The sequence below is a fragment of the Patagioenas fasciata genome, chromosome 16 (genome assembly GCF_037038585.1).
Source record: "Patagioenas fasciata isolate bPatFas1 chromosome 16, bPatFas1.hap1, whole genome shotgun sequence".
Taxonomy (NCBI): domain Eukaryota; kingdom Metazoa; phylum Chordata; class Aves; order Columbiformes; family Columbidae; genus Patagioenas; species Patagioenas fasciata.
The window spans coordinates 6190491-6217824 of NC_092535.1; the positions used below are offsets into that span (position 1 = coordinate 6190491).

The window sequence follows — 27334 nt, forward strand, 5'->3', positions numbered from 1 at the left end:
TCTAATGAGGAGTGGTTGAGGGACCTGGGTCTGTTCAGCCTGGAGGAGGCTGAGGGGAAACATTCTCACTCTCTGAAACTGCCTGAAAGGAGGCTGGAGCATGGAGGGTGTTGGTCCCAAGTAGCAAGCGATGGGACAAGAGGAAATGGCCTCAAGTTGTGCTAGGGGAGGTTTAGAATGTAACACACACACACACACACACTACAGAGGGGTTTAAAAGGCGTTTAGACGAGGTTGTCAGCACCAGAGCTGGGTTAACAGTTAGGCTGGATGATCCTGAGAGTCTTCCAACCGCAACGATGCTACGAGTCTACATAACAGCAGTGCCCGTGGGCCTCCCCACAACCACAACTCCCACAAGGCACTGCGCGGGGCGAGCCCGGCCAATCACACGAGGCAGCGCTGTGCGTGTTGTAGGGAGCCGGCCTATCAGCGGGCGGTGGGCGGGTCCCCGGCGGTTTTCAATGAGTACGTAGCAGGGTTTTGTTTCTCCCGCCGCGGGTGTTCCCGCTCTGGCACAGGCCCCCAGCCCGCTCGCTCACCGCCTTGTCCTGTGCCGGCTGTGCCCTTGACTGCCTGACCCAGGGAAGGCGGATTCCACCACCCACCCCTTCCAGCGAGCACCGCCAGGGAGGAAAGTGCCCTTTCGGCGACGTTACATACGCCAAGTGCCGCACAAAGCTCCCCGTAGCACTAAGTAAGGCAGACGGCAGGCTCGGCGAACCCAGCACTGCTCTGCCGACAGGCGGCACTAGAGCCCCATCCTCCGCCCGGCACGCCTGCGCACTAACACAAACCGCTCCGCGCATGCGCACGCTTAACGGACACTCCCGCCACGCCCTCTCTGCGCATGCGCACCGCCCCCTCCCACCCTACCGAACCCCCCCGACGCGGCCCAGGAGCGCGGCGGCCGTTTGGCGGGCGATGCGGAGGCAGCCCGGGGACTGCTGAGCGGGCCGAGGCCCGGCGGGGCTTCCGGCGACCCGGGCGTCCCTGCCAGCCGGGCCCGCGGGACAGGGGCGGGAAGAAGCCGGACCCTCCACCGGCCGCCGAGGTGAGGGGCGGAGTAGGGCAGGCCGTGAGCGATGTTCGGATCAACCAATGGGAGAAGCCGTTTCCGTGCCCCGCCCCGCGGAGCTCTCCCGGCGGGTGATTGGCTGGAGGTTGAGGGGCGGGCGCCGTGTGGGTCCTCGTGCGCGGGCCCCGTGCTCCCCGCCCCGCCCCGCGCGGGTACGGTGGCCGGGGGGGCGGCCCCTGCGCGGCCCGGCGTGCCCCCGGTAACCGCCGCCACCGGAACCGCTCCCGTAAGAACGCAGGGCCAGGCGGCGGCAGCCCTGGGCAGGCCGTGCCCTGCGAGCCCGAGCCTGGTGGCGAGCCGTTTCCAGACGGGGTGGGGGGGTTGCGCCGCTGTTACCGGCACGGGGCTGCCGTAACCCTTGGACAACGCTGCCTGAGCTCTTCCGCCTGCCACCGTTGGGCAACGCCGGCAGAGGGGGGCGGGGGGAGCCGGGCCCTTTAACGGGCGGGGCCGGGGCGGGCGGGGGCGGTGCCGCCTCCGGGACTGGCGGAGCGCGGCTGGGCCCGGCCCGCAGCCCCAGCAGAGCGAAAGCCGCCTCCGCCCCGGCCCGGCCCGGCAGGCAGCGCCTGCACCCGGTGAGACCCGTGGCCAAGGGCTGCTCGGACCGAGCTGGGGAGGTCCTTGGGGCCGGTTTCCTGGGAGGGGGGCGTCGCAGTGGGTTTTCTGTGCGGTTTCAATCTGGTGACCCTAAGTCTCTGCATAAAACCGGGGGATGATCTCAGTCTAACGATAAGCTATCAGTGTTAATGGCACGGGCACATGTAAAAGCTGTGGCGTTAACCACTTCTTTCTTCTCTCCTCTGGTGTTTGTCTATGTAAAGGTCAGATGTTGCCATCGGTCGTGAAGAAGAGCGGAGTCAGGACCTGCTAAGCACTGATCTGCTTGTGCTCTGGACCATGGACTCATTGAGGGTGTCTCAGGTGTGAAAATGTCCAGCAGTAACCGGGAGTTAGTGATTGACTTTGTTTCCTACAAGCTCTCGCAGAAGGGATACAGCTGGAGTCAGCTGGAGGAGGAGGATGAGAACAGGACTGACTTTGCCGCGGAGGAGACTGAGATGGACGGCGTCCTCAATGGGAGCCCCTCCTGGCACCCACCCCCCAGCCACGTAGTGAATGGAGCTGCCGTGCACCGGAGTGGCCTCGAAGTCCACGAAATCATTCAAACAGCTGATGTGAGGCAGGCGCTGAGGGAGGCGGGGGATGAGTTTGAGCTGAGGTACCGGCGGGCGTTCAGCGACCTCACTTCCCAGCTCCACATCACCCCTGGCACGGCGTATCAGAGCTTTGAGCAGGTAGTGAATGAACTCTTCCGTGATGGAGTGAACTGGGGCCGCATCGTGGCTTTCTTCTCGTTCGGAGGAGCGTTGTGCGTGGAGAGTGTTGACAAGGAGATGCGGGTATTGGTGGGACGCATTGTGTCTTGGATGACCACGTACTTGACCGACCACCTAGACCCCTGGATCCAGGAGAATGGCGGATGGGTAAGAACTGTTGTGTGGTGGGGATGGCTGCCCGTGTCCTCCCTCACTCCAGGCTGGCAGCATGGCTGGTCAAACCGGAGCGCAGCTCCCCACAATGTTTGTGCTACTGCATGTGCTAGACCTTGCAGGGAGATAAAGAGGGTTGTGGTCTTTCCCTCTGTGCCCTTAACCCTCTGCCCCAAGAGGGTCAGTTCACTGTGTTGACACAGCTTATGCTCAGATGTGTCCTTCTCCATCCCTGTTTCTTCTCCTTCTCCCTGGATGTTGCGTAAAAGACCTGTTTTCCAAGAGCCTTTGGAAATCTAATGTCATCCGAGCTTGTTCTTCAAGTGGGAGCAGCCCTTGCTCTCGGGCATTTACCAGCAGGGAGCGAAGCTTCCTCCTCTCCCAGCACAGTGCTCCGGTGGGCCGGCCTGTGGTCTGCCAGGCTAACAGCCACTTCTTCATTCTGGAGACAGGACTCTGCCTTCGGCTGTGTGCACGGTGCAGTGAATCCCACTGCAGATGTGGGTGGCTGGGCTGCTGGGTCTGTGTAAATGGTGCAGCAGGAGCCGGCACTGAGCTGGGGAGCTGCTCAACCTGCAGCTGCCTCTTCCTTGGCAGGGAGTGACGCTCCCGGCTGCCCCAGCAGCAGAGCCCAGGACGCTGGCGGTGAGGTATTAACATGAATAAGCATTTCTGCAGGAAGCATTCCTGAGATGCCGGGTCCGGCTGCGCGGTGCTGCCTGGGACTGCCAGCGGGAGGTACACGACCTACAGATGCCTGAGTTTTCTTTCTACTTCTACATTTTAGTGATTCCCTGCTGGTGTAACCTTTAGTGGTGCACAGTGGGAAGAGTTCACACTGTCAGGTATTAGCATCTAAACAGTGGGGAATTGGCCCTCCTAGCCCCCTCCATCTCCCAGTCCATCAGCAGCCCCTCCGTCTGGGAGGGGCAGGAACCTCTGAGCCCCATGCTGTGCTCTGCACCCTCCTGGCAGAGCAAGGCCATGGGAGCCCCTGGGAGCTCCTCAGCCCTGGGTGCCTGGCCAGTGGTGCCAGGGACCCCAGAGAAGAGGGGGAGCTGGTGCAGCCAGGGAGAGGGAGCAGGTTCACTCAGGGTGCAGGAATTCCAGGAATGCGGCCGCCCTGGGGCTCTGCCTGGGTGGGGCTGCTCCGGCAGAGGCTTCGGTTTCGATGAATAACCCGGGATGTGCTGCCCGCTGTGTCTGGCCCATTAGCTCTCTCATCCTGCAGATAACCCTGGTCAAAAGCCGAGTTCCTTCCCCCTCCCTCTGGCTTTGGCTTTTAAAGCCACAGATTAGTCTTGGAATTGAGTGATCAAATTGAGGTTTCCAAGCTAGTGTGGCTGTTGCTGTTAGTGACGGATTGGGCTGTATCCTGGAGACCTAGGCGATAATGCAATCTGATTTTTTGTAAATGAACTCTCTGGGGGATTTAGATTAAATCACTGGTGGAAAATCACTGGTCCCTGCTTGTGGGGAATGAAATACCTCCTCCCTCCATTCCCCACCCCCACCATCATGGTTAAGACTTCAATTTTTTTGTGTCTGTCTGTAAATTCATTGTTTGGAGCAAATATTTGTTCAACAGATTGCTGAAGGGTCAGGACTCCTCTCCCTCTGACCCGCCCACCAGCTATTGCTTTGAAGATCACCGCTCCCCGTGCTTCCCACCCCGGCAGTGGCCTCGCTCTCCTCTCCTAACCTTGAACGGGGCTCTGACTTCACTGCTGGGGCTGAGGCGGAGCTGGGCAGGATGAAAAGGCTGGAGTGCAGGCAATCCCACCCCACCAGCCACCAGAAAAAGGGCTGGAGAACGCAACTGCTGCCAGCCTGTTGCAAACCCCAACCTGATGCTTGTTTGACATCTCAGCCATGGCTTCCCTCCGTGCGCAGGTTTCACGTGTCCCCTCTCAGGGACAGCCGTGCACTCTGGGGAAGGGCCAGTGCAGCGGGAGCTCCCGAGTGCCTCACGCGTGGGATGTGCATGGGGATGCTCCGCTGTGCTCTGGCGTCTGCAGGGAGGGAGCTGCTGGCCTGCTGCCAACTCTCCCCGCACCGAGCAAGTGCCACCCTGCGCTTGCTGTGACCCAGCGGTCCCCCTCCTGCCGCCCTGTTTGCACAGCGAACCTGTTTGGTGCATCAGAGCTGTTAGAGCCTGTCCCATGCAAACAAAGCTCTCCCAAGAGGTGCAGCAGGCAGGTCCTGCTGAGAAGGACGCAAGTTCTGGCAGGTCTGTGTGGCAGGGACCAGGTGGTTTGTGTTTTAGAGTGCTGCAGTGTTTCTCTTCCTGGAAAGCCCCTCTGAAAGAGGGAAGGAGTGCGGCTCCATCACAAGTGTGGCACAGCCCACTCGCGTAGGAAGCTGTTTCATTCCCCACCAGTGGAACAAAGGCAAGCGTAGGATGGCGGCAGGGTGCGCCTTTGCCTTTGGAGGGGCCTCTGAAGGCTGCTGTGTGCTGGGCTGTAGCAGTTTTCTTGAGAAACCATTTTTTGAGGCGAGGGGGAAATGGTAAATCTCGCTATGTAGTATTAACATGGGTGTATTTTATCGTGTTTTCTGGCTCTACATTGATTTGCTGCCTTCTCTGCAATCTGGCACTGCGAAAACAAACAAGAAGAACCCAAGGGGGGCATTTAATAACCAGCCCTGGGCTGAAGAGAACTGCTGCCTTGCTGAGCCATCAGAGCCAAAGAGGAGGCTTCCCTGGGGCAGTGGCTTTGGTCAGGACCAGATTCCACTAGCTGTGGAGTTCAAACAGTGATCCCGTGGGCATTGGGAGTCATTGAGGGTGAGTGGGAGCACAGGCAGGGGAGCGCAGGACGAGAAGGAGCGCCTGGCAGGCAGAGGTGCACTGACCGTGTGTAATCTGCTGGAGAAAGGAACGTGAGCAGCAGCTACTGCCTGCAAATCCACATCCAGAGAGGGATTTGAAGGGGGGTTCTGGGGGACAGATCTGTGGGCACAGGCCAGAGGTTTCCCATTTGCGGAGCATGTGGTGGGGACCACCTGAAGGGGCTGTGTCAGTCCAGGACTGAGCAATGAGCATCTTTGTCACCAGTCTGTGACATCTGAATCCTGACATGCTGGGCCAGGCTGCAGGAGGACGGGCTGTGTGTGCTCGGTGTGCTGGACGGACGTGTCGAGTCGCTCTGTGGTGGACTGGAAGTTTGCGGTTCTGTTTGGGGAAAACCCTTAGAAGATGTCAATATAGCAAACTCATTTTCTATCTTTTTGATTTTTTTTTTTTTTACTTCAATGATGGGAAGTGACTCAGCCTTTGTCATATGACAGATTGCAGCTGGGATTTCGTCCTGTGCTCTCGCTCCAGCCTTCTCAATGTTTTCAGGTTGAGAGCAACGCTTCGATTCTCAGCTCTTCAGAAATGCTTTGCGGCCTTGTGCCATTGCCCAGGGATCCTGCATGATTCCCTGCAGCCAGTGCGGGTTCATGTGTCAGTTTTTGGAGATGTCCCGGTGCTGCTGATCCCCTTTGAGATCCACTTGCTGGCCAATGTGCAGCAGAGGTGGCTCTGGGAGGCAGCTGCAGCTTTGCTGTCCCTGAGCTGAATCCCAAGCAGTGCTCTGCAAAGCTTTGCTGGGCTATCACTTTCCAGTTTGTCCTCTAATTATTTTACAGTCTGGATCCCTTGCAGCTGAGATGATGCCCCCATTGTCATCACCTGCTTGGGATGAAAAAAATACCCTTCCCCCGCCAGCTGAATCCCTCATGTCCCTTTGCAGTACGGGCTATTCCTCTGGCGGTCGCTGCCCACAGGGTCCTGGCTCGGGCTGTCCTGCCCGGCATGGCCATGTCCTCCGTGCAGCCTGGGATGTGGGCTCAGTGTGCGGATCCCAGCAGCTCCTGGCCCTGCCCGCAACCTGGGAGGCTGCTGTGCCGCGCTCTCCAGGAAATGCCATTGGAATGAGTTCCCCACCGCTTCCTATCGCTCGCAGCAGCATTCCTGCCGCTAGACCCAGGGCCCAGAGCCTTGCTCCTCAACCTTTCTCCTTCTCTGGGGCCCTGCCTGTTTTCCTCGCTGCCTCTGAGCGTGCAGTGCAGTTTGATGACGTTCCTCAGATCTGTGATTAGAGCAGGCGCCTGGAAGGCAAAGCCGCTGCCCAGGGCTGGCTGCAGCCCAACACAGCAAAAGGGACAGCGTTCCCTCCCAGGGGAGCCGCTGGGAACTCGGGTTTGTAAAGCACTCGGAGGTCCTTTAATCCAGAGAATGGAGCGTCATTTAAAAAAAGGCCTGTGAAATAATTAACAAACTGTTTCTTGCTGCTCTGTGTTTACAGCTGTTCTTGGTCATGTCGGTTGTCCCAATCACCCCACTCCTGTCTGAAAGTGGAGCTGGATGCCCCGAGTGCTGCCTGGACTCTGTCCCCATTTCAGCAGCAGCGGGCTCTTTCTTTCCTCTGTGGAAGCTGCAGTTTTCTGTACATGTCCCAAGTGCTCCTGGACCTGTGTGGAGCTCCTGTGTGGTTTGTGTACGTGGGTCATCCCAGGAGTGGCCACACGCCTGTGGCCTACACGCGGTGCTTCCAGGTCTTTGCTTAGGCTTCTCTTTTGATTTTCCCCAAGCTGCTGAGGGCTGTGGGCCCAGTCCTGCTCTGCCATTCCAAGGAGTGTTCCTCCAGCAGCTCTTTCCACACTAGCTGTGGAGCTGTAGTGTTCCCTGGAGGAGCTGGGAGAAGAGATGAGTATCAGTCGTACAAGTGTTGCAGACCTGCTGAACTGAGAGGTGAGGGATTAATGGTGGCTCCTGCGGTGGGAGCGGGAAGGGGCTGAGGCGGCTGCTCCCTCCCCTCCTGTGACCCCCAGAGCAGTCAGGATGTGGACCCTTATCCTGGCTGATGCAGCATGAAGGTCTCGTCTGTGAGGTGGCTTTGCCTTCAGGAAAGCAGCAGCATTCTCCTCCTCCACCCTCCTGAGAGGGATCTTACCCTTAAACACTATTGTTCTGAGCAACTAAAGATTAACACAGATAATGGAGGCATGAAAGGGAAGTGGTGGCTGTCGGTGCCAGGGCACTCCTTGGTTTGCTGCCCTGGCCTTGGACAGGGAAACCAACCGTCCTCCGTGCTCCCCACCTGCTGGGATGTGCGGAGGGGTGTTCGGTGCAAGATCCCTCTGCAGTCCACTCCTGATCGTCCTTGAGACACCAAGGGCTTCAGTGAGGGGACCTGCATTCCCGGGGGTTGCGAGAGCTTTCCCCTGTGGAGGGGGAGGCAGGGGCTTTGCTGGGGCCAGTGTGGGGGTGTGTGGTGGCCCTGGCCGAGGTTGGGGGGGCAAGGGGCTTCCCCTTGGCCGCAGCAGCGCCTGGCAGAGTGCGGGTCGGGGCTGCAGGAGGCACAGCCGTTAGCAGATGGCTCCAGCTGGGCTCACCGGGGAGCAGGTGTGGGTTTCAGGATGCAGCCTTTGCAGAGAGATGTCAGTTTTGAATCCGGGAGGCTCGAGGGGCTGAGCCGTGGCTGCTACAACTTGCATGCTGGGGAGCTGTGACCTAGTTGTGCTGTAGAAATGCTCGGTTTATTTCTTATTTTTAGGTATTTTGCTTATTTTATCTTCATGTTTAATTTAGTTAGCAAAAGAGGAATGCGAGGGCTGAGCGGCGCTGGGAAGGACTGCCTGCAGGCGGGAGCGCAGCCGTGTCGCTCCAGCCGCCCGCATCTTCTCTCGGACACGTGCTCACGTGTACCAGCCCAGTGCTGTCTCTCAGGATCTCTTTAATGGGAAACCCAGCGCATCAACGCTGCTGGTGCCTCCGGGGAAGTGCGGAAGGGAGGAGCAGGATTCGGAGCATTAACCAGAGAGGCTCCTGTGGCCATGGGGACTGTTGGAACCTGGTACTCAGACTGGTGTCCCTCCCAGTAGAGCAGGGAGCTGGGCGAGCACGGCGTTTCAGCCGCCTTTGGGCTGGTTATTCTCTATGCCGCTTGCCCCGCGTGCAGCCAGTGTGCCCAAGGTTGGGTAGTAGGCTGTATCTGCGCAGAGGGAGGTTTCAGGGTATGTGCGATTCCCCTGGGGAGAGCTGCTTGAATTTATTGCATTATCCTCCTTCCTGCTCAAGCTTGTGTTTCAGCTGCGTCTGCAGACGGAGCTTCTGATTTAAGTAGATCCAATTAGTAGCTAGCTTCTGGCATCAGCATCCTGCCTGGGGAGACGAGCCCTGGAGACGAGGATCCTCCGGTGGGTGAGGGGCTGGGCTCAGCCGTTAGGACAGTCCCGGAGCTCCCCGGCTCGCAGCCCCGGTCCCGAGCTCAAGGGAGACTGAGGCAGGTGTCCTCTGCTCTGTGCTCCACCTGGCTGAGAACAAAGAGCAGGCAGGTTCTCCCTGACTGTATTGCTGCCAGGCAGGTGCTCTTAAGACCAAAATAAAATATTCCGAAACGTGGCATCTTGTCAGGGCTTTGAACAGGAGCTGCTCGGGCCCGGACTGCGCATGGGGGTAGGACTGTGCACTTGAGGGGAGCATGGAGATTCCCCAAGGAGCATGGATGGGTTTTCTCAGGTTTTCTTCCTTGCTGGGCTCTTTGGGAAGCTCAGAGAAGAGGTTTGGGCTGGCATGGAGCTGGTTTGGTTTGGACGCGGCTGACCCTAGCAGGACAGCTCTCTACATCGCTGCCCTGGTTCTCCAGATGATGCTCGTGCCGATTGCACCGCTTTCTGGTTTTTGCCGCCATTGAGGCTGAGGAAGGCTGGGGACCCTCCAAGCGTGGTGCAGGAGCACAGCTGGTGACAATATGTGACATTATTGTGTGTGTCACCCGTGGGGAGCTGGCTCGGGGTTTGGGTTGGGACGTGGGAGCTGGGTGTGTATGTGGCCTTGGGTAGTGTCTGACTAATGTATGGAGAAAATGAGGTGTTGCTACCTGTAAATCAACTGTCATAGCAGCGTTGCAAGTGCTTCCATCCTGGCTCACCAGCATATTAAACTTGCCAGAGAGCTAATATCTTTTATTAGAGCAACTGACCTCATTTAGAAGCTTCCAGTGCACCAGCCAGTGATTATTTCATGCAACAACACGTATGGAGGAGCCCAGGGCAGAGCACAAAGTCTCCTTCTCGTGCCACACAGCTCTCCCGCGTTTGCTGCATCAGCTGCCTGCTCTGCTTCCTGCCCTCCAGCCTGCGAGAGTTTTGCTGTGGGGGACTCGGTGGCCTGGATCATTTGAGATTTCATGTGGACTAACAGGAAGTGAAAACAGAATGAGCACATCTTCCTCCTCTTCCTGCACCTCCACCCTTTCCCCTTTTTCATTCAAGTGGTGTGTCAGAATTACAGCAGCCTCGTGAGGTGCCGGGGCTTGGCTGCCACTCCTCCAGGATGCTGGGGACAAGTGGCTCGAGGTGGGAGAACCAGGTGGCCCTTCCCAGGGACCTGTTTCCCCTGGGGACCGTCTCTGCACATGGCCTCATGCTCTGGTGATGCCGCCATTCCCTACAGGGAGGGTTTGAGGTGAGGTTCATGGTGCGGTAGGGGGCCTTGGGGAGCCATTGGCACCACAGGACTCAGCCCGCTGCCGGGAAGGAACGTGGCTCCGCAGCCAGGCACACATGAGCCCTGCACGCAGGTTTCCCCACAGTTACACAAGGGCGCGATTGCACAGGAGCTGTGACGTCTGGGAAGAGCAATGACAAGGTGAAAATTGAGCTTCGTGCCCCGGGTGTGGGGGACCCTGCCGAGCAAGGTCCGGCACAGAGAGCTGGCACCAGAGAACCGTGAAATGAAAGCAGGAGCCGTCCCTGCCCCCCGCGCGCGCCCCTCACACAAAGGCTGCTCTGCCTGCTGGGGCTCAGACACCATCTGTCCGGTGGGGAGAAGCATCAGAGAGACCGTCTTTTCTCGGACTATTCCACTTAATGCCCTTTGGAAAACAATCCCATTCCCAGCAGGTGCTAATCTCTTGAGTGGATCTGGCGCAGGCAGCATGTTCTTCGCTGTGCCTTTGTACCGGAGCCTCGTCCCTGCCAGTGTGCCCGGCGCCCGCCGGGGCTTCAGCACCTTTGGGAGCCCTCGGCCTGCTCAGTGCTGGGAGAAGCGCTGATGAAAGATGGATGCAAGTAGATTAGTCATTTGCTTTAATACACGTGAATGTTTCAGCAGATTTCTGGAGCGCAGAACACAATTCCCCGCTCTCCATCTCGTGCTGCCTCCCGGGGCAGGGACAGGGGTTACAGCTGTCACCGGAGCCCCTTTCATCTATTTGGGAAATGCTGAAATTGTACTGAATGGTGTGGGGTTATTGCAGGTTCCCTGGAGCTGGTGATGAAACCAGTTTGACAGGAGGCTGCCGTGGCGAGGATTAGGGCTGGAATGTGCCGGTGAGGGGTTGTTTCTGCTTAGAAAAGAGCTGGCTCTGGGCTGGAGCCCCACAGGTCTGGTGGGCCCCACCGCAGGCTGCAGCCCCGCTCTGTGTGTGGCTGCAGGGAGGAGAGTGAAGCGGGGATGTGCTTATTTATTTAACCCTTTTGCATTTATAGCTGAGGGTCACGGGTTTCTCTGCGTGCAGAGCCCTGAAGCTCAGACAGGGGCAGCACCCCAATCCCTGAGCACCGCAGTGCCCGAGCACCCCAGTCCCTGAGCACCCCAGCACCTGCTCCCAGAGCCGCAGTGGCAGCCAGTGGGTGGCAATTCTGTGCCATTGTCATGGAGATCAGCAGCTGCTTCCCTGGAGGTCACCATTTGCATAACAGTCAGAGCTGGGTCTCCGGAGCCCTTGCACCTGCCAGGGCGCTGTCCCCAGAGCCCCTTCCCCTCCCATGTCCCTGGAGCCCCTTCCCCAGCCTATCCCCAGCCTGCCCAGCATGCTGATGGGACCAGCGGAGTGAACTGGGGGTCTGGAGGAGCTCCAAGACCTCTGCTTAGGATGGCAGGTTTCCTTGGCTTGCCCCCGTATCCAGGGTTCGTATTGACCTCTAGTTCCAGCACCACAGTGCGGTGTGACGGTCACGGGCACGCTCGGTGTCCCTGCTGCTCCCCCTTCGGTGCTGGACTTCGGACAGGGCTGGGGGCAGCAAGGGCCACGTGTGACTGCATTGTTGGGTGGAGCAGAATGAAGGGAGAACCTCCAGGATGTCTCTTCCACTTTCACAGCGTGTAGGGACCCACCAAGCTGTGTTTACAGGATCCCTTTGGGAATACTTATGTTTTCTTTTTTTTTTTTCAAAGATCTCAGCTGCCTTTTCCCCCCTGTGCTTCACCTCCAGGTTTGCATATGCCGGTCCCACGCGGTGAGCTGGCAGCCCGGAGGGGCTCGAGGAGCAGGTTGCTGTCGATGCTTTGTTGTGGTCTGCGCTGAGCTGCTGCTTTGCTTTTTCCACTCTTGTCTCACTGCTCAGCACAAAACTGTTCCCAGCATCTCATTAACAAATGTCTGGTCGTCCAGCTGACTCTGCTCCTGGCTGGTGATTGGCGTTAGACCTGTTAGCAGTAACACAGCTGTAGTTACGGTGAAGGTAGAACAGAAACAGGCTTGTTTTCAAGTGAAACATTGCCTCGTGACGAGGATGCCTGGGTTGGGAGTCAGATGCTGTGGCTCATTCGTTGGCTTGTGTGCAACTTCAGGCAAGGCACTTAACCTCTCCGCACCCCTCTTGATCTGTCTGGGAACAATGCTGACTTATCCCACAGAAGGTTTTGGAGAACAAACTGATTTTTGATGAAACACATGAAGATTTTGGGTAGAAATGCTTTTGTAGGTGCTGAGCTGGTTGCTGTGGGTGTCTTGGCCGGGAGTCGGGGCTGCAGCTCCTTTTGCACTCGGGATCTCCGTGTCAGAGTCGGACCAAGTGCCGCTGGTTCACCATGAATAGTCCCGGTAGACCCCAGCTCTTTGCTGGTTCTCAGAGCTTCGTGGTGCTGTCTCGGTGACCTCCATACCCTTCACCTGTGCAAGGGGAGCCTTGAGCACCCAAACTGCCCTCCGCCCTGCCCTTCCCATCCCACTCCACCCTGGCTCACAAGGGACCAGACAGGGATTCATCACCCATGTCTTGTGGGTTTCATCACGGCCCTCGTGGGTCGGTGTCACTGAATCCTCTTTACCCCAGCACTGGGGCTTGTCTTGAAAGAGGAACTGGATCTGAATGGAACCTGGAGCTGCTGGGGCAGAGCTGGTGAATGGAACCAGTTGAGCCTCTGCTGCTGCTGAAACTTGGGGTCTTCCCTGTCCCACTTCCAGGCCAGGATGCAAATGCTGTCTCAGATGGACCTCCTGCCTGGTTAATCTGCTCTCCCACCCAGGACAGAGCACTTGGGGTCAGCCCTGCTCCTCTTTCCTCTCTACTGCAGTGTTGTGTTTCTGCACTGGGCCATATTTTAGTGGTGGCTGTGCCTCCCCAGGATGGGGGTGTGATTTGGGGCATTGCAGGTGTGTTGAGAGCCTTTGGTGCTGCAGAACCTCCCTGCTCTGCAGGACCACGGGCACCAGTGGAGTCTGGATCTCCAGGCCCCCCATCTCCTGCCATACACATGCAGCTGGAGAGAATTTCCCACAGCAAATACCGGTTTTGTCTCCAGCAAGAAAACGCTGTGCCCTTCCCCAGCGCTGCGGGGGGAGAGGCGAAGCCGGGGGGATCGCCTTTTGCGTAGGCAAAACCTCTCGCTGCTTCCTCCTCTCCCGCCCCGGAGCATTCTCCCCTTGGACGTGGCTGTCCCTGGGCCGGCGAAGGGGATGTGACCGTGTTGAGCAGGGAACAGCTTGTCCTCTCCGGGCTGGAAGGGGCCCACGGGCACGCGGGGAGGGAGCTTGAGACATGGTTGAGACACTGACGTGCTGTTGCTACCATAGTCCTTGTGAGTGGCTCAGGAATTCCAAATATTTCCTCTCAGATAAAGGTGACTAGGGGAGGCCAGAAATATCTGGACGTGTCTGGACAAGCCTGAGATCCCAAACATCAGAGCAGAGAGGTCAGAATCGGTACTGGGAGTGCTGGGCTTCAGGTGCTGAGCAGCAGCAGCGCAGGGCGGTGTGGGAACCGCACAAGCTGCCATTCCCCAGCCCGCACCCCCGAGCAGAGAGGGACACACTCCTGCCTGTTTCCCACCGCCCCTGCTCTGCAATCGCCATTCCCAGGGGACACATCTGGGATTGCAGTTGTGCAGGGGCTGAGCTGTGGCAGCTCCTGGGGACAGCTTCCCCGGGGAAGGACAAGGCGTCCTCCTCCGCGGCCCCTGCGGCCCCCGCTGCCACTGCGCTTCCTGGGGGAGGCCAAGGGGCTTGCGTCCCCTCCCTGCCCACGCGGGACTCCTGTCGTGCCCCTCTCCGTCTGTAGCACCCGATAGCTCTTGGTTCAACATCTGCCATTTATCTCTTGTTCAGCAAACACTTCCTTTTCTTAGAAGTAAGGGCTTCAAAACACACTTCTTGGAACTGCCTTTCCCCAAGCTCGGGGCACATACCGTGGAGAAGGCAGCGTGGAGGCGGCTGCCAGCGCTCCCCGGCTCCCTGCACTGGAGGGGCCTGTCCTGGGGCTGGTCCTGCTGCCAGCCCCTTCCACTTCTGCAGCCTTCCTGGGGACAGTGGGGACATCCCCTCCCGTGGGTCAGGAGGAGCCTGCATGGGGCTTGGTGGGGCAGACGTTACTGAATCCCAAAGCGAAGTGGCTTTTTTGGGGAGAATGTAGTACAAGGGGTGCAGCCTCCTCCCTCCCGTGTGCTGCGCTTGTGAGGATCCCCCAGTACTGAGGGATGTTTAGGGCTGGTTTTGGATGAACCCATGCCTTCTGTCCTATTCCTGTCCCATCTGTCCCCACCAACCTGCTAGCGGGGCTGTCACTGCTCTGCTGCTCGTCACCACCTATCAGCACATGGATTTCCTCTGCCATAATTGAAAATATCCCCTCCTTGGGTTTGGGCTCTTCTCCCATCGCTCTCCTGCAGCACATCCCTGGCTGGTTTTGTGCCCTTTGTGCTGGTGAGCAGTGGGGCTGGTAGCAGGCAGCAGTGGGCAGCTGCCCTCACCTTTGTCCCTGGATGGCACCTGCCTGTGACCCCCTGTCCTGCCTTGTCCCTGCAGGGCTGGGTTGCGATCCAGCACTTTGTCAGAGCCTGCACCAGCCCCGGTGGGATGGGAGCTGCCTTCTGCTGCTCTGTGTAGGTGGCCAGAGTCACAGGGATTGTTGTCACATCCCTGAAGAGGACTCAAAGCAAGGTGACAGCAGCCACATGCCCTGGGGTGAGTTGGCAAAGTCCCTGTTGTCCCAGCGCCCTGTCCCCAGGTCTGTTGATACCTCCTCACGGTCAAGGGGGTGTGAAAGCAACAGGGGGGTCGGCGATGCCGGGATGGTGTGGGGTGAAGACACAGGAGCAGTGGCAGCTGCTGGGATGCACAGCCTGCCTGGGCTGTTGTTCAGGTACCTGTGGCCAAGGAGAGGGACACGGCTCAGCTCCTGGGAGCAAAAGAGCTGAAAAACCACACATGAGCTGGCTGGTGTGTGTGTGGCACAGTGAGGAGCTGCACTGCAAGCTGTGACCTCACCAGGCTGTGCTGTGGGCCTTGGGACAGGCACCACATGTCTGGGAGGGATGGAGGGGCACCTGCCCAAGGAGCCTCTCTATCCCAGGTGGGATTTGGACACCGCGGCTTTATCCCAGGCTGTGGGGAGGCAGCTGGCAGGCAGCACTGCCCAAGCCAGGCAGAGATGCTGCCCCTGCCCACAGAGGTCAGGGAGAGACATGACACAAACTCAGCGTCAGCCAGGCTTATCTCTGCTTTCCCAGAGCAGCCGCGTTACTGGAACTGCGTTCACTTATCGGGAAACAGGGGACTTGCCGGGAAGATGGGCTGGAGGTGCGACAGCACTGATCCCCCACTGTCACCGAGCTGCCCGCCATCGCCGAGCCTGGCGCTTGCAGCTCCCACTCCCTCAAGCCCTGAGGCTCCTGCTTGACCCTGATAAACTGGGAGCAGCTGGTGTGGGCTGCCCAGGGACCCTCTGTCCCCATGGTGCCTGGGCTCCCCAGCAGCTCTGTCCTCACGATGGCCCAAGGTGCCCGGGGGAGCAGGAGGGCTGGCATTGTGCCCAGGGGTTCTGCACAGGTGCGGGGGGCAGATGCTCTCCCCAAAAGCCTGTTTCTGGGAGCAGTTCAGCTCTGGTGGTCTTTCTCTCTGTGCCCTCCCTCTGTCCAGGCCATCTGTCCCCAGCCCTGTCACCTGCCTGCCTCGGAGGCTGAGGGGCTGCAGCAGTTTGCTGTGCAGTGAAACGGGTGAAATCTGCTCCCGGCGATGAAGGGCTGGAGGTGGCCGGTGTGGACAGGCAGCTCTGGAGCAGCTGCATTCCTGGCCGAGCTCTCCCGACGCCTCGGGGAAGGCAGGAGCTTCGTGACCTGGTGTGGCCACCATGGCTGCAGAGACTCACAAATCCAGATGGTGCTGCCGCGTAACTCAGGACAGCCAGGCCATGGGGTGTTTGTCTTGCTGGGGTGCAGCAGTGCAGACAGGGAGGATCTGTGAGGCTAACCTTACAAAATGTAAGGCACACCTTGCAAAATGTGCTTGCAATGGAGCTTTGCAGTTTGGTATTATACGTAGTTCAGTTCTTAGCATCAGTGTTTGTCTGAAGAGGCTGTTTGACTATTGGGTTTTGACAATTTGCTTCTAAGAGGAGTCAGGAAAACTAATTCTAAAAGAGGTATCCATTGAGTACCTGTTAAAGTTCTGACCCGTGAGCAGTGGGGGGTACACCCTCTGTGTTTCAGCTGTAACCTGGGGCACCAACAACCCCATGTTCTCCTCCTACAATGGTTTGTGTCACACTTGGATGCTGATTTAGGGAGCCCGGAGCACGTGACACGTCCCCTGCCCTGCCCGCGTGGTTCTTCTCCTCACAAAGCCTTTCTGGCATCCACTTCTCTCATGACTGGTCCTGTGCTTCCCCATCGCCCTCTGTGCATGATTCAGAGCAAGGAAGCACAAGGTGTCTGTCACCCACCCGGTCCCCAGCACCCCGTTTCTGCTGGCACCACCTTCCACCCCTTTCTGCTGCCTTTGCCCCGTGGTGGGGAAGGAGCCCCAGAAAGCAGCACTGACAGTCCCTGTGCTCCCCTTTCCTTGCTCACTGCTGCTCTCTTCCTGCAGGAGCGGTTTGTGGACCTCTACGGGAACAACGCTGCTGCCGAGGTGAGGAAGGGCCAGGAGACCTTCAACAAGTGGCTCCTGACTGGGGCAACGGTGGCAGGCGTGCTTCTGCTGGGATCCCTGCTGAGCCGCAAGTGACCCACCACCGCGTCCCCCGGCACCGGGATGGCTGCACCTTCACCGCCACATCCACTACACTCCGCTCCCGAGCACCGTCACCGGGAGCAACCTCCCGGGCGAGTGCCCCGCTCCTCGGAGCTTTCTCTCTCGTGCCGCCAGCTCCTTTTAGCGTAACCCCTCTTAATTACTGTTCCGTTGTGTTTTAAAGGCGCTGCAACTGATGCAGCACTTCAGCTGATGGCTCCCAGCGCTGGGGAGGCCCAGGCAGCCGGGGGTAGGACTGGCTAGAAGGTGTCGCAGCCCTGCAGGGTCCTTTAGATCACTTTGAAGAGAATAAACAGACTTATTTTTGCATGTGTGAGTGCGTGCGTGTGTGTAGATGTGTCACTAATATAGGGTTCCCCAGCCAGAGCGAGGGACCAGGCTCCATGTCCCCATCTCGGGCACGCGTGGGGCCTGGGAGGAGGTGGGTGGCCGAGCGGGACTGAGCTTCCCGCAGCGTCCCTGCCCTTATCCCCACAGTGTTCCTCCCCTGTCCCCACAGTGTCCCTTTCCTGTCCCTGCTCCTTCTGGGCAGAGCTCATGGGGGGCGCCAGGAGGAAGAGGCAGAGACTGGGGACAACAAGCTCTGTCCTTGTCTCAGCTCCGGAGCCCCGTTCTCCTGGGACTTCAGCTGCTGGGAGCTGGTCTCAGGTGTGAGGATGGTGTCAGGCCCAGGGCTGTCCCTGGTGTGAAGGGCTCCTGATCCTCTTCCCTCTGCCTCTGAATGTAGGTTGCTGTGGGGCAGCGCACATCCCTCCTCACGCTTCTTCCAGACAACAAAGGAGGCAGGTGAGGGGGGAAGCCCTTTCCCTGGCCCCCACCCTGACACAAGGGGCTCTCCAGAGCACCCAGCAAGTGCAGGGATAGAACTGGGGGAGTGACAAGGGGGGGACAAGGGGACAATGCTCCTGCGATTTGCAGGAGTGGCAGCAGGGAAAGGCTAGATCTAGAATGGCTGGTCTGGCGGGGGTGGGGGCAAGGCCAGGGAGGTGACAGCACCACCTGAGAGCCGTTCCCACCACTGGGGCCCCTCGTTGGGGACAGCAGGAGCCGCTGGCCTCCCCTGTGCTATCCCAGTTGCTGCTGGTCCCTGTAGCGCAGGCAGATCCTTGTCCCCATAGTCTGGCTGTGACAGGTGCATGCGGTGACAGAGGTGCCTGGTTCCCCTCCCCTCCCACCACTCCACGCTGCTCCTACCACCGCGGGAACACGGGACCACTGAGCTTTGAGCTGAAATTAGCTTCAAAAATAACCTTTCATCCTTCCGAGACCATTACCAACAGCCCCAGCTGTCCATCCGGGCTTGTCTTATGTACATACCGCCCGCGCTCTTGCTGTACATATCCGAGTAGTTTTTAATTCATTTGTGAATACTCTTTAATGCTATTTTTGTTATCTTGTCTGTCTGTATTTATGTGTGGGGCCGTGCCAAGAGGGTCCTGTCTGGCCACGCTGAGCACGGGCTCGTGTTCCCCGCGGAGGATCCGCGGGGAACACGAGAATTAGAATTATCCCGTTGAATGCTTCGGTTTTGCAGGTGGAGGTGAGTCCACTAATAAAGTCTTGTCCTTGGAGCTGCTGGTGCTGCTGTGGTCTTTGCAAGCGCCGGAGTTTGACGGGGTGAGGGGGTTTTGGTGGGATTTGGGCAGATTTTGGGTTGGGGGGGATCATCTCTGCAGGGTCTGAGCCCCAGCTGGGTGGTGTATGACCACCTGCTGGGGATGGCCCAAACCTTGGGGAGGTGGAGCCCGTGGGAGGCCGCGGACACGAGCACCATCCCGTGGGCGCTGGCGGAAGCTGCTGCGGAGCTGCAGCCACAGCGGCCGCTGCTGGGGTAGAGGGTACCCGCATGGTGTCAGTGTTGAGGTGACACCTTCCCTCCCTGGTCCCCAAGAACCACCAGCCCTGGCCCCAGCCCCCCCGAGCCCCGTTCACCTGCACCCAGTGCTGCTGCAGGACCTGGCACAGGGACAGGACCCCTCTCCCTAGCACAGCTGGAGCCACATGGAGCCAGGGACCGAGTGATGCACCAGCATGGAGGTGGGGATGGGACCGTCCCAGCTGCAGGGGCTCCCTGAGATACCACACCAGGCTGAGCCACACTCCCAGCTTTAATCCTGGCCAAGGAGCCTCCAGAGACCGGGGGGTGGGTGGCTCTGCTGGCCACGGTGCCACAAGGGCATCGACTCCCCTCTGGTGACAGTGAGAGGGACAGAGCTAGCAGGGGACAGGCAGGTTCTGGTGCAGCGGCTGGTCTCAGGTCTGGTGCTGCAGGTCTGTGGCGATGAGCATGAAGCCCTGTGGGGAGTCAGGGTGAGAAGGGGGACATGGGGGACACAGGGGACGAGAGGGGCAGTGGGATGAGGGGACAGTGGTGACACCCACCTCCTGCAGTGAAAGCTGGGGGTTGAGCAGGCGGAGGCCATGTGGGGAGGGCAGGGGGACGCCAGCCTGGAGCCGCTCTGTGGGGAGAGCAGGACGTGAGGGGGGTGACCCCAGGACAGTGCAGGGAGGGGACAGGATGGGGACAGCACTCACTGTTTGCCCAGGGCACCCCGAAAAGCCACAGCCCAAACTTGAGCAGCGTTTCCAGCCTCGTCACCTGCGGGGCAGGCAGACCCTGAGCCGGGCAGGGGGCAGGCAGGGCTGAGCCCCCCATGCCAGGGCTGCACCAGCAGCACTCCCAGAGCCCTCACCCCCCAAAGCTCCTCCCAGCTGCCCCGTTGTGTCCCCATGACAACCACTCACCTCCACAGGGCCCACATGCGATTTCACCTGTGTCACTCTGAGCCTGGAGGGCGAGAGCAGCGTGAGCACCAGGCACAGGGACTGTCCCCACCCGGGGCAGGGACAGGCTGAGCCTCAGGGCAGGGCTGGGAGCCCCCGGGGTCCTGGTGCCAGGGCAGCGGGAATGAGAACCAGGGGCAGGACAGGATCTGAACAAGGCATACGTGACCCAGAGAGCAAAAGGCCAGAGCTGGAGAATGGTGGGGGATCCCCAGGGATGCCACTGGGGGCTGGAGCCAGCACAGGGCTGGGACTCACCCCGTCAGCTTCACGGTGCCCCTGAGCCTGTTCCCGCTGATGCTTGGCTTCCCTGTCACATTGGCATCCTGCAGCGAAAAGAGGTGATGGAAAGACCAGGGCAGTGCCCGCAACCCAGCATCGCCCAGTATCACCCTGCATCGCCCCAGCACTGCCCAGTATATTACCCTGCATTGCCCCAGCATCGCCCAGTATCACCCTGCATCGCCCCAGCACTGCCCAGTATCACCCTGCATTGCCCCAGCACCACCCAGTACCAACCCTGGGTCACGCCAGCATCATCCAGTATCTCCCAGCATGGTCCCAGCCGAGCCCTCTGTGGCCATGCCCTGGACCCAGTGCCATGGCAGACCCGGACACTCACGATGTTCAGCAGAAAAGCAGGGATGCGGGTGGCATTGGGCAGCACCACGAAGGCCTCAGCAGAGCCGAAGAGGGTCCCGTGCAGCGCGTCAGGGCGGCAGGAGAGCAGAGGCTGCTGGCGGGCCCAGAGCTGCAGCTCCATGGGCTGATCCGGGTAGCGCTCCTGCAGCTGGGGACACGAGCTGGGCTGTCACAGAGCCACATGGGCACCACCAGCACCAGCCCAGGCTCCCGGCTGGTCCCCACCACCCCCTGGGTCCATGTGCCCTGTCACTGCCCAGCAATGGGTGTAAGCAGGGTGGGCAACGTGTCCTGTCCTGCCCACGGTCCCCATGCCCACATCCTGTCCTGCCCGTGTCCCAGCCCCACTACAGCCCACACAGCATCTCCTCCTGCCCACCCTGCCTGCATCCTACCCCATGTCCCATCTCCCCTGCATTCCAACCCTCCCGTGTCACATCCTGCCTGTCTCCCACCTCTCGTGCGTATCAGCCCCTGTCCTGTCCCTCCTGCATCCCATTCCATGTCCCATCCTACTCGCATCCTGTCCTATCCCATGTCCCATCCCACCTGTGCCCACCTGTGGGGAGAAGAGCCCCAGGCTCTTGGTCCTCAGCTGAAGCGGGAACCGCTGGGGGAGCTGGAAGGCAGCAGAAGGGTCAGGCTGCTGGTGCCACAAGGCACAGGTGGGTGCAGGGACACCCCAGGGGGATCCCAGAGGGGCAGCTCTGCCCCACAGCCGCAACTGAACCCGTCCCTACCATGTCACCCGAGACGTTCCTGCGCAGGGCCCCGGCCGTGAAGTACGTGAAGGCGGCTGAGTTGGCAACAAAGTCGGTGACAGCCAGCAGCAGCATGGGCTCATGCACCACGGGCAGTGCCTCGGGCAGCGGCACAGGCAGTGCTGCAGGCAGTGGTGAGCAGGGGCTCTGCTGGCACTTGCCCACCCTGAAGAACTCCCCCTGCACAGACAGGCAGACAGACACAAGGCTCAGCCCGGCTCCTCCTGTGCCCCGTTCCCGGCCCAGGGAACCTGGGCTGACGTTACCTTGATGGCGACGTCCCCGTGCTCTACCATGATGAGCGGCCGCCCCAGCAGGGAATAGTCAATGGCGGCAAAAGGGTCGAGTTGGGAGGACACTGCAGGCACAAGGGAGAGCTGGGGGGAGCCAGACCAGTCAACCCTCCTGCAGCCCCCAGTCCCACAGACCTCACCAGGCACTGTGTCCCCCCAGCATCCCCTGGGCCTCCTGCCCAGCCCTGGGGTCCCGTCACCCACCTCTCATGTCCTTCAGGGCAGCCTCCAGCTGGCCGATCGCCCTGTGGAGCTCAGGGCAGAGCTGGAAGCAGATCAGGGCATCAGCAACCCCACGCCACCCACTGGGCCTGCTGGGGGTTGGGGACAGGGACATGGACACAGCACAGCGCAGGGGCTGAGCACCCACCTGCTTGTTCAGCTCCTGCCGCAGGACTCTCTGCAGTAGCGGTGCCAGCAGGTTGTAGAACCAGCTGTGGAGCAGAGTGAGGATCTCAGGTCACCCTGGGGTGCCCCAGCCTCCCCCAGCCCAACGCTGCAGCCAGGGGCACTGGGGGTCCCCCTGTGCCAGGGACAGGAGGGGATTGGGGGGCCCGGTGTCACCTGTGTCCCTGGTGGAACTCCACGTGCAGGTTGGTGGCACGAGCATCGCAGGCGGCACTCCACACCATGGGGCGGCCGCTGCCATCCACACCCACTCCCAGCACCAACCCCACAGCCAGGTCATGCGTGCGGAGCTCAGCGGTGCCCTTGTCCTGGCTGGGGACAGCACGGGTAAGCACGGGGATGGTGGTGACCCCCAGCCACCCTGAGCCGCCCAGGTCCCCGTCCCTGTCCCTGGGACTCACATGGCACCCAGCTGGGCTCCCCAGTCAGCGCTGAGCCGGACACGGCCATGCTGCACCCTCAGCCTCACCCCCACGTCCTCCACAAAATCCACAGTGGAGTCGTTCATCTGCAGCTCGTGGACGTGGATCCTGCGCGACACGGACAGCCTGGGCTCGTGGCTGCGCCCGCAGCATGGCTGGAACAGGGATGGGGACAGGGACGGGGACCCTGTGGGCAGCTCTTACCGCAGCACGGTGTAGGTGAGTGTCCCCAGGAGTGGGCTGTGGTAGGAGCCCTTCAGGTTCAACTCATGGTCCTTCTGCAGCCGCGACTGGAGCAGCTCCAGCCCCAGCTGCCGGCCTGGGGCAGAGCAGGGGTTCAGGGGAGGGCACCAGAGGAGGGGCTGAGGTGCCGGCAGGGTGACCAGCCAGGTCCAGGACACCCCTCCAGCCCCATCCCAGGCGCTCTGGTCATCATCCCACTCTACGCCTGCCCAGGTCCCTCCCAGGTGCTCAGGAGCATGAGACTCACCGAATTCCAGTGCCCTCGGGGTCAGTCGGGCTGTGATGCCGGGGTTGGTGGTGGTAGCAAGTGCACTCAGCAGGAGCAGGAGGCAGAGCTGCATTGGCACCATTGCACCTTGGGGATGGTGCTGGGACCTGGAGGCTGGAGCAGAGGACATGGCCGTGGGACGTGGCTGCTGAAGAGACCCTGTTCCCATGCACCAGACCCACCAGGACTTATATCGGGGACAGGGAGACCGGGTGACATCATCCTTGTGCGTACACACAGGGGACACCGCGGCACTCTGGCTGCTGAAAGCCCGGCCTTGCCCAACGCGTGACTCAAAGGGGAAGCCAGTTCCCCTGTTGTTCCCCACTCGAGCCCATTGTGGGAGCAGAGGAAGGAGGGTCCCACACAGCGCTGCAGTCGGCCCCTCACCTTGGGGGGGCTGTGGGAGCCAGTGGCAGTGGTCAGGGCTCCCCATGGAGGCACATAGTCGGCATGTGGGGACACGCAGGGACCTCACAGGGGCAGAGTCCCCAAGAGCCTCCTGCCGTGCCCAGTCTGGGGGCACCAGGGCTAGGGAGGGACACGGTGGGTCAGTCCCCAGACGACACCCTGGGCAGGAGGACGGGGCCTGACCCGCTTGCACTGGGGTGTGGAGGCTGTTCCTGCTTTGGGAAGGGTTCTGGGGACCCTTTGTGGGGGCACCCAAATCTCAGTGACGGGTCAGGTTGGCTGGAGCACAGTGGCAGCTCTTGGGGTCACAGGGTGACGGGAAGGTCAGGATGGTCAGAACGTGAGCAGAACTGTGCAATCCCTTCTGAAAAGCCCTGGCCACAGGGAAGAAGCCACCTGCGCTGCCAAATCCACCACCGGCAGGACTGTCCCCAGGCAGGGTGAGCCCCTCCGGCTGGACAGTGCCATGAGCTGCACCGGCCACACACCCAGCTGCCCACCTGGATCCAGCCCAGGGACAACACTGGGGACCAGGGATCCCTCTGTGGGGGACAGGTCCCAACCCCAGCACCACTGAGGGACATGGGGCCAATGGACAACCCCACTGGAGGGACCACAGCCCCAAATAGCACACCTTATGGACCCCTCAAGAGTGGCTGCCCACTTGTCTGGGACCCCCAGTGCCACCAGACACAGCGATGCCCACAGCCCCCTGCAGAGTCCCATGGCCAGCACTGCCCCCGTCCCACACACACCACAGCCCCTCCATTCCCGGGTGCCCCCACCCTGCACCCACACTCACCGTGGCAGGCTGTTGTTGTGCCCCTCGCTGCAGGGATTCTGGATCCCGTTGTAAGCCCCGCTGTGGGTCCCAGCCCTGCCATGTCCCCAGGGTCATGCGTGGCAGCAAACAGCAGAACCAGCTCTGACGCTAATGTCCATCCCGGGGCGGCTGGGCTGGTCAGACCAGAATGTCACCAGGATCCCCGGTCCCTAATCCCTTCCGGGATGAATCAGGGCACATCAAAACAGCCAGGGATCACTTGGGGTGCAGGTGCCCACAGGGCTGGGCTGTCCGTGGGACTCCGAGCACATCCTGGTGCAGCCACATGTGGCATCACAGCACGTGGCTCAGCCCTGCCAGCCCCGCTCCCTGCCTGGGCTGGCTCCATGCAGCCCCTTCCCCTGCTCTGTGGTTGCCCGGGCAGTGCCTGGGACATGGCAGCCCTGTGGCAGTGCCACACCGTGTCCCCGTGCCCTGAGTGGGAGGACAGCCGGGCTGCATCACATGGAGCTTGGGCAGGGTCTCAGGGCAGAGATGTGGGTCACACATTGTCACACACAGAGCCTCTCTTCCCATGGCTGGCAATGAACGGGAAAGAATGGCACCAGGGAGCATGGTGGGGATACAGCCACTGCGCTGGGAAGCAGGGAAAAGCCCCAGCACCCTCAACCCAAGCAGAGCCCCAGGCCTCGGTTCTCCTGTCCCAGGACTCACTGGGCGCCTCCGGGAGGGCGGCTCAGGCCGTGCAGTGCGAGAAGACACCAGGAGAGGGACCCACTGCCCAGCAGCACCGCACTCCGGGACCGGGAGGGAGCCACGGAGCTGGAAGGGACACAAGGAGTGGTGGAGGGTATGACAGCGGGGACGATAGAAGGGACCTGGATGGGGAGGGTGACACCACGACTGATTGACAAGTTAATCCACAGGGATGTGGAGCCCACAGCCCCCCTGTGTGTCCCCTGCTGCTGTGTCACAGGCAGGACCAGGCTGACTGGGCCAGGCAGTGCCCTGGTTCCCCAAGTCACATGCCCCTGCTCACCCCTCTGCCCAGGTATCTGCCAAGCTGGGGAACCATGAGCAGTACATGAAGACACAGACTCACAGATAGACAGGCACATGGAGCTGTGACCCCACAAACACCCGTGGAGAAGCACAACCCTGCAGCCAAGGCTGGTCAACTCTCTCCAGCCCCAGAGACCCCTCAGATGCAGGAGCAGGGGGGGGGCAGGAAGGGCCCTGCCAAGGCAGCCCCCAGCTGGCCTCCTGCCCTGGGGGTGGCTGGGGCAGCAGGCCCCTCCCCCCAGGCACCCCAGTCTGACCCATCATGCCCATAGGAACATCTGTACACATCTGCTGCAGGAGGCAGCATGTCCCCCAGGACATTCATGAGTCACACTGCAGCTCAGGTCAGTGCTGCTGCCCAGGGCACCCCCAGCTCATGGGGTTGCACAACCCCTGATGCAATTTCCTTGTCCCCAAGAGCTTATCCAGCCCTGGCCCCACTGGTAGGGGTTGCACCAAGGTGAGCAAGCCAGGACCGCAGGGGCAGCAGCAGCAGGACTGCAGCGAGCAGCACCCCAGGGCTTGCACCCCCTCTCAGAGACCTGGGGAGCGAGGGGTGGAAGCACGACATGGACCCCACAGGAGCCACTAGGTCCCAGGAAAGACTCTGTGGGGACATGCTGGGACAGGCCACCTGCAACCCCAGCACACCTGGGTCCCACCACAGCAGCACACTGGGAGAACTGGGACCAGCCCATTGGAGACCCCCATCCTGAGCACCACCACTGGAGCCAGTCCTAGTATCCCACAGCACACCCACGCAGTCCATACTGGTCCAGATGGGTTCTCCACAGTTTCATGCTCTCTGGGGAGATGTCCCCGGGGTCCAGACTCCCCCCCCCAAGTCCCCTGGCGGGGAGTAGTTAGGAAGCAGAAGCACATCTGGTCATCAGGGCTTGTTTAATAACAAAACTCCAGCTATTGTAGAACAATATTATTTCTCCAGTATCATTGTAATATACAATACGGGGAATGCTCTCAGCAATCTGAGAAGGATACATCCCGCAGCTGCCGGGCAGCACGCCCTGCCCAGACTGCAAAGGGACCCCCTGGGCAGCACCACCAGCCAGGCCGCGGAGGTCCCGGGGGGCAGCCAAGCCGCGGCACTCGGGATCGGGGTCTTGGGGCTGTCCGTGGCGGGTCCAGAGCAGTCTCAGCGGCACAGGATCTGGTCGGTAGCGGGCATGCACGGAGCCTGCAGGAAAGGAGGGCAAAGCGGTCGGTCAGTGCTGGTCAGGAGGGTCCCGGGGATGGAACGCGGCAGGAGAAAGGGCCACTCCCGGGAAAGGGGCAGCGCGGTGCACAGCGTGGAGCTCCAGGAAACCCGGCTGGAGAGCGGGACCGGGCCGGTGCAGCCGGTCCTGGGGGATCCGCACTCACCTCGGGGGGGTCCCCGGCGGCTGCGGGGCGGGGGGGACCCCGCTGCAGCGCCAGCTGCAGGTCCCAGATGTAGTCGATAACGTGTTGCAGCAGCTCCACTTTGGAGACCCGCCGGTGCCGCGGCAGCGTCGGCACCAGCGCTCGCAGCCGCGAGTAACAGCCCTTCATGTCGTACAGCAGCGCGGCGGCCGCCTGCTCCGCCGCCCCCGGGGACACTCCCAGCACCGGGCCCGGGCCGCAGCGGGCAGCCTCCCCGGGCCGCACCGCCTTCAACGCGCCGCCGGCGCCCGCGGGCAGCGGCGAGGGAACGGCGGCAGCGACCTTCATGACGAGTGGCGGAGGGGTAAGAGCCGGCGGCGACGGAACGCTGCGAGTGGACAGTGGAGCGCGTGCCCCGCCGCGCCAATTATAGAGCGCGCAGACTCGGAGGCGGGGCCGTCGGGAGAGCCGCGGCCAATGGCAACGCCGCGGGGGCGGTGACGGCCCCGCCCGCCCCATTCACGAGCCGCCGAAGGGCAGCGCCTTAAAGAGACAGTGGACGGGACGGGGGGACGACAGGGACACCGGGGATGCGGGGTTACCGGGGTGCGGAGCACCGGTGGGCACCACCAGCCGCGATACCTTCCCCGCCATTAACGTGGGTAATTGCCCCGCGGGCTGCCGGTTGGCAGGCTCCCTGCAGCCCGCGCTTCCTCTCCGCCCCGCAGGACTCCCGCAGCCCCGCTCGCCCCTTGACCCCCGCCCAGGCCTCCCAGCCCCGCTCCAGGATCCCAGCCCCCCTGCCCTGCCCGGGCCCCCCGCCGCCCCCCCGCTTCCACGGCGGCTCAGACCGTTAGACGCCAGGCCCGTGACGTCACCCATTCATAAAACCCCGCGCGCTGTCAGCGCGGCGCCTCGCGGGCGGTGCCCATGGCGACGGGGCGGGGGGGTAGCGGGGGACACCTGCAGCCCGGCCCGGGGACACCAGGACCCCCACGGGGACTCGGGGGTACGGGCGTCCCCCCCTCGCCCGCTGTTCAGTCTCCCCCGCCCCGGGGTCTCCCGGCTCGTACCCCACTCCAG

General features: G+C 61.1%; 3 protein-coding genes across 5 annotated transcripts; 1 reads left to right on the plus strand and 2 right to left on the minus strand.

Annotated features, from left to right (window-relative positions):
• The first annotated feature begins 892 nt into the window (after window positions 1-892).
• On the plus strand, window positions 893-18385 carry BCL2L1 (BCL2 like 1). 3 transcript variants are annotated; one of them, XM_065850031.2, is made up of 3 exons: window positions 893-1054; window positions 1900-2562; window positions 16650-18385. In XM_065850031.2, the coding sequence occupies exons 2-3, from the start codon at window positions 2008-2010 to the stop codon at window positions 16785-16787; spliced, it is 693 nt and encodes a 230-aa protein (XP_065706103.1). In that variant the 5' UTR covers window positions 893-1054; window positions 1900-2007; the 3' UTR covers window positions 16788-18385. The 3 variants fall into 3 exon arrangements, with proteins under 3 accessions (XP_065706103.1, XP_065706104.1, XP_065706101.1); XM_065850032.1 differs by lacking the exon at window positions 893-1054 and adding an exon at window positions 1175-1304; XM_065850029.2 differs by lacking the exon at window positions 893-1054 and adding an exon at window positions 1541-1653.
• Window positions 18386-18826: 441 nt separating this feature from the next.
• On the minus strand, window positions 18827-22765 carry LOC136108451 (bactericidal permeability-increasing protein-like). Its single transcript, XM_065850236.2, has 15 exons — window positions 22615-22765; window positions 22329-22443; window positions 22104-22232; window positions 21859-22014; window positions 21665-21728; window positions 21499-21559; window positions 21268-21359; window positions 20981-21181; window positions 20800-20859; window positions 20221-20388; window positions 19857-19924; window positions 19560-19602; window positions 19350-19413; window positions 19197-19273; window positions 18827-19109 (listed from the first exon to the last, which is right to left on the minus strand). The coding sequence occupies exons 1-15, from the start codon at window positions 22763-22765 to the stop codon at window positions 19068-19070; spliced, it is 1491 nt and encodes a 496-aa protein (XP_065706308.1). The 3' UTR covers window positions 18827-19067.
• Window positions 22766-25775: 3010 nt separating this feature from the next.
• Window positions 25776-26659, minus strand: ID1 (inhibitor of DNA binding 1). The gene is made up of 2 exons (XM_065849911.2): window positions 26273-26659; window positions 25776-26087 (listed from the first exon to the last, which is right to left on the minus strand). The coding sequence occupies exons 1-2, from the start codon at window positions 26597-26599 to the stop codon at window positions 26046-26048; spliced, it is 369 nt and encodes a 122-aa protein (XP_065705983.1). The 5' UTR covers window positions 26600-26659; the 3' UTR covers window positions 25776-26045.
• Between the last annotated feature and the right edge of the window lie 675 nt (window positions 26660-27334).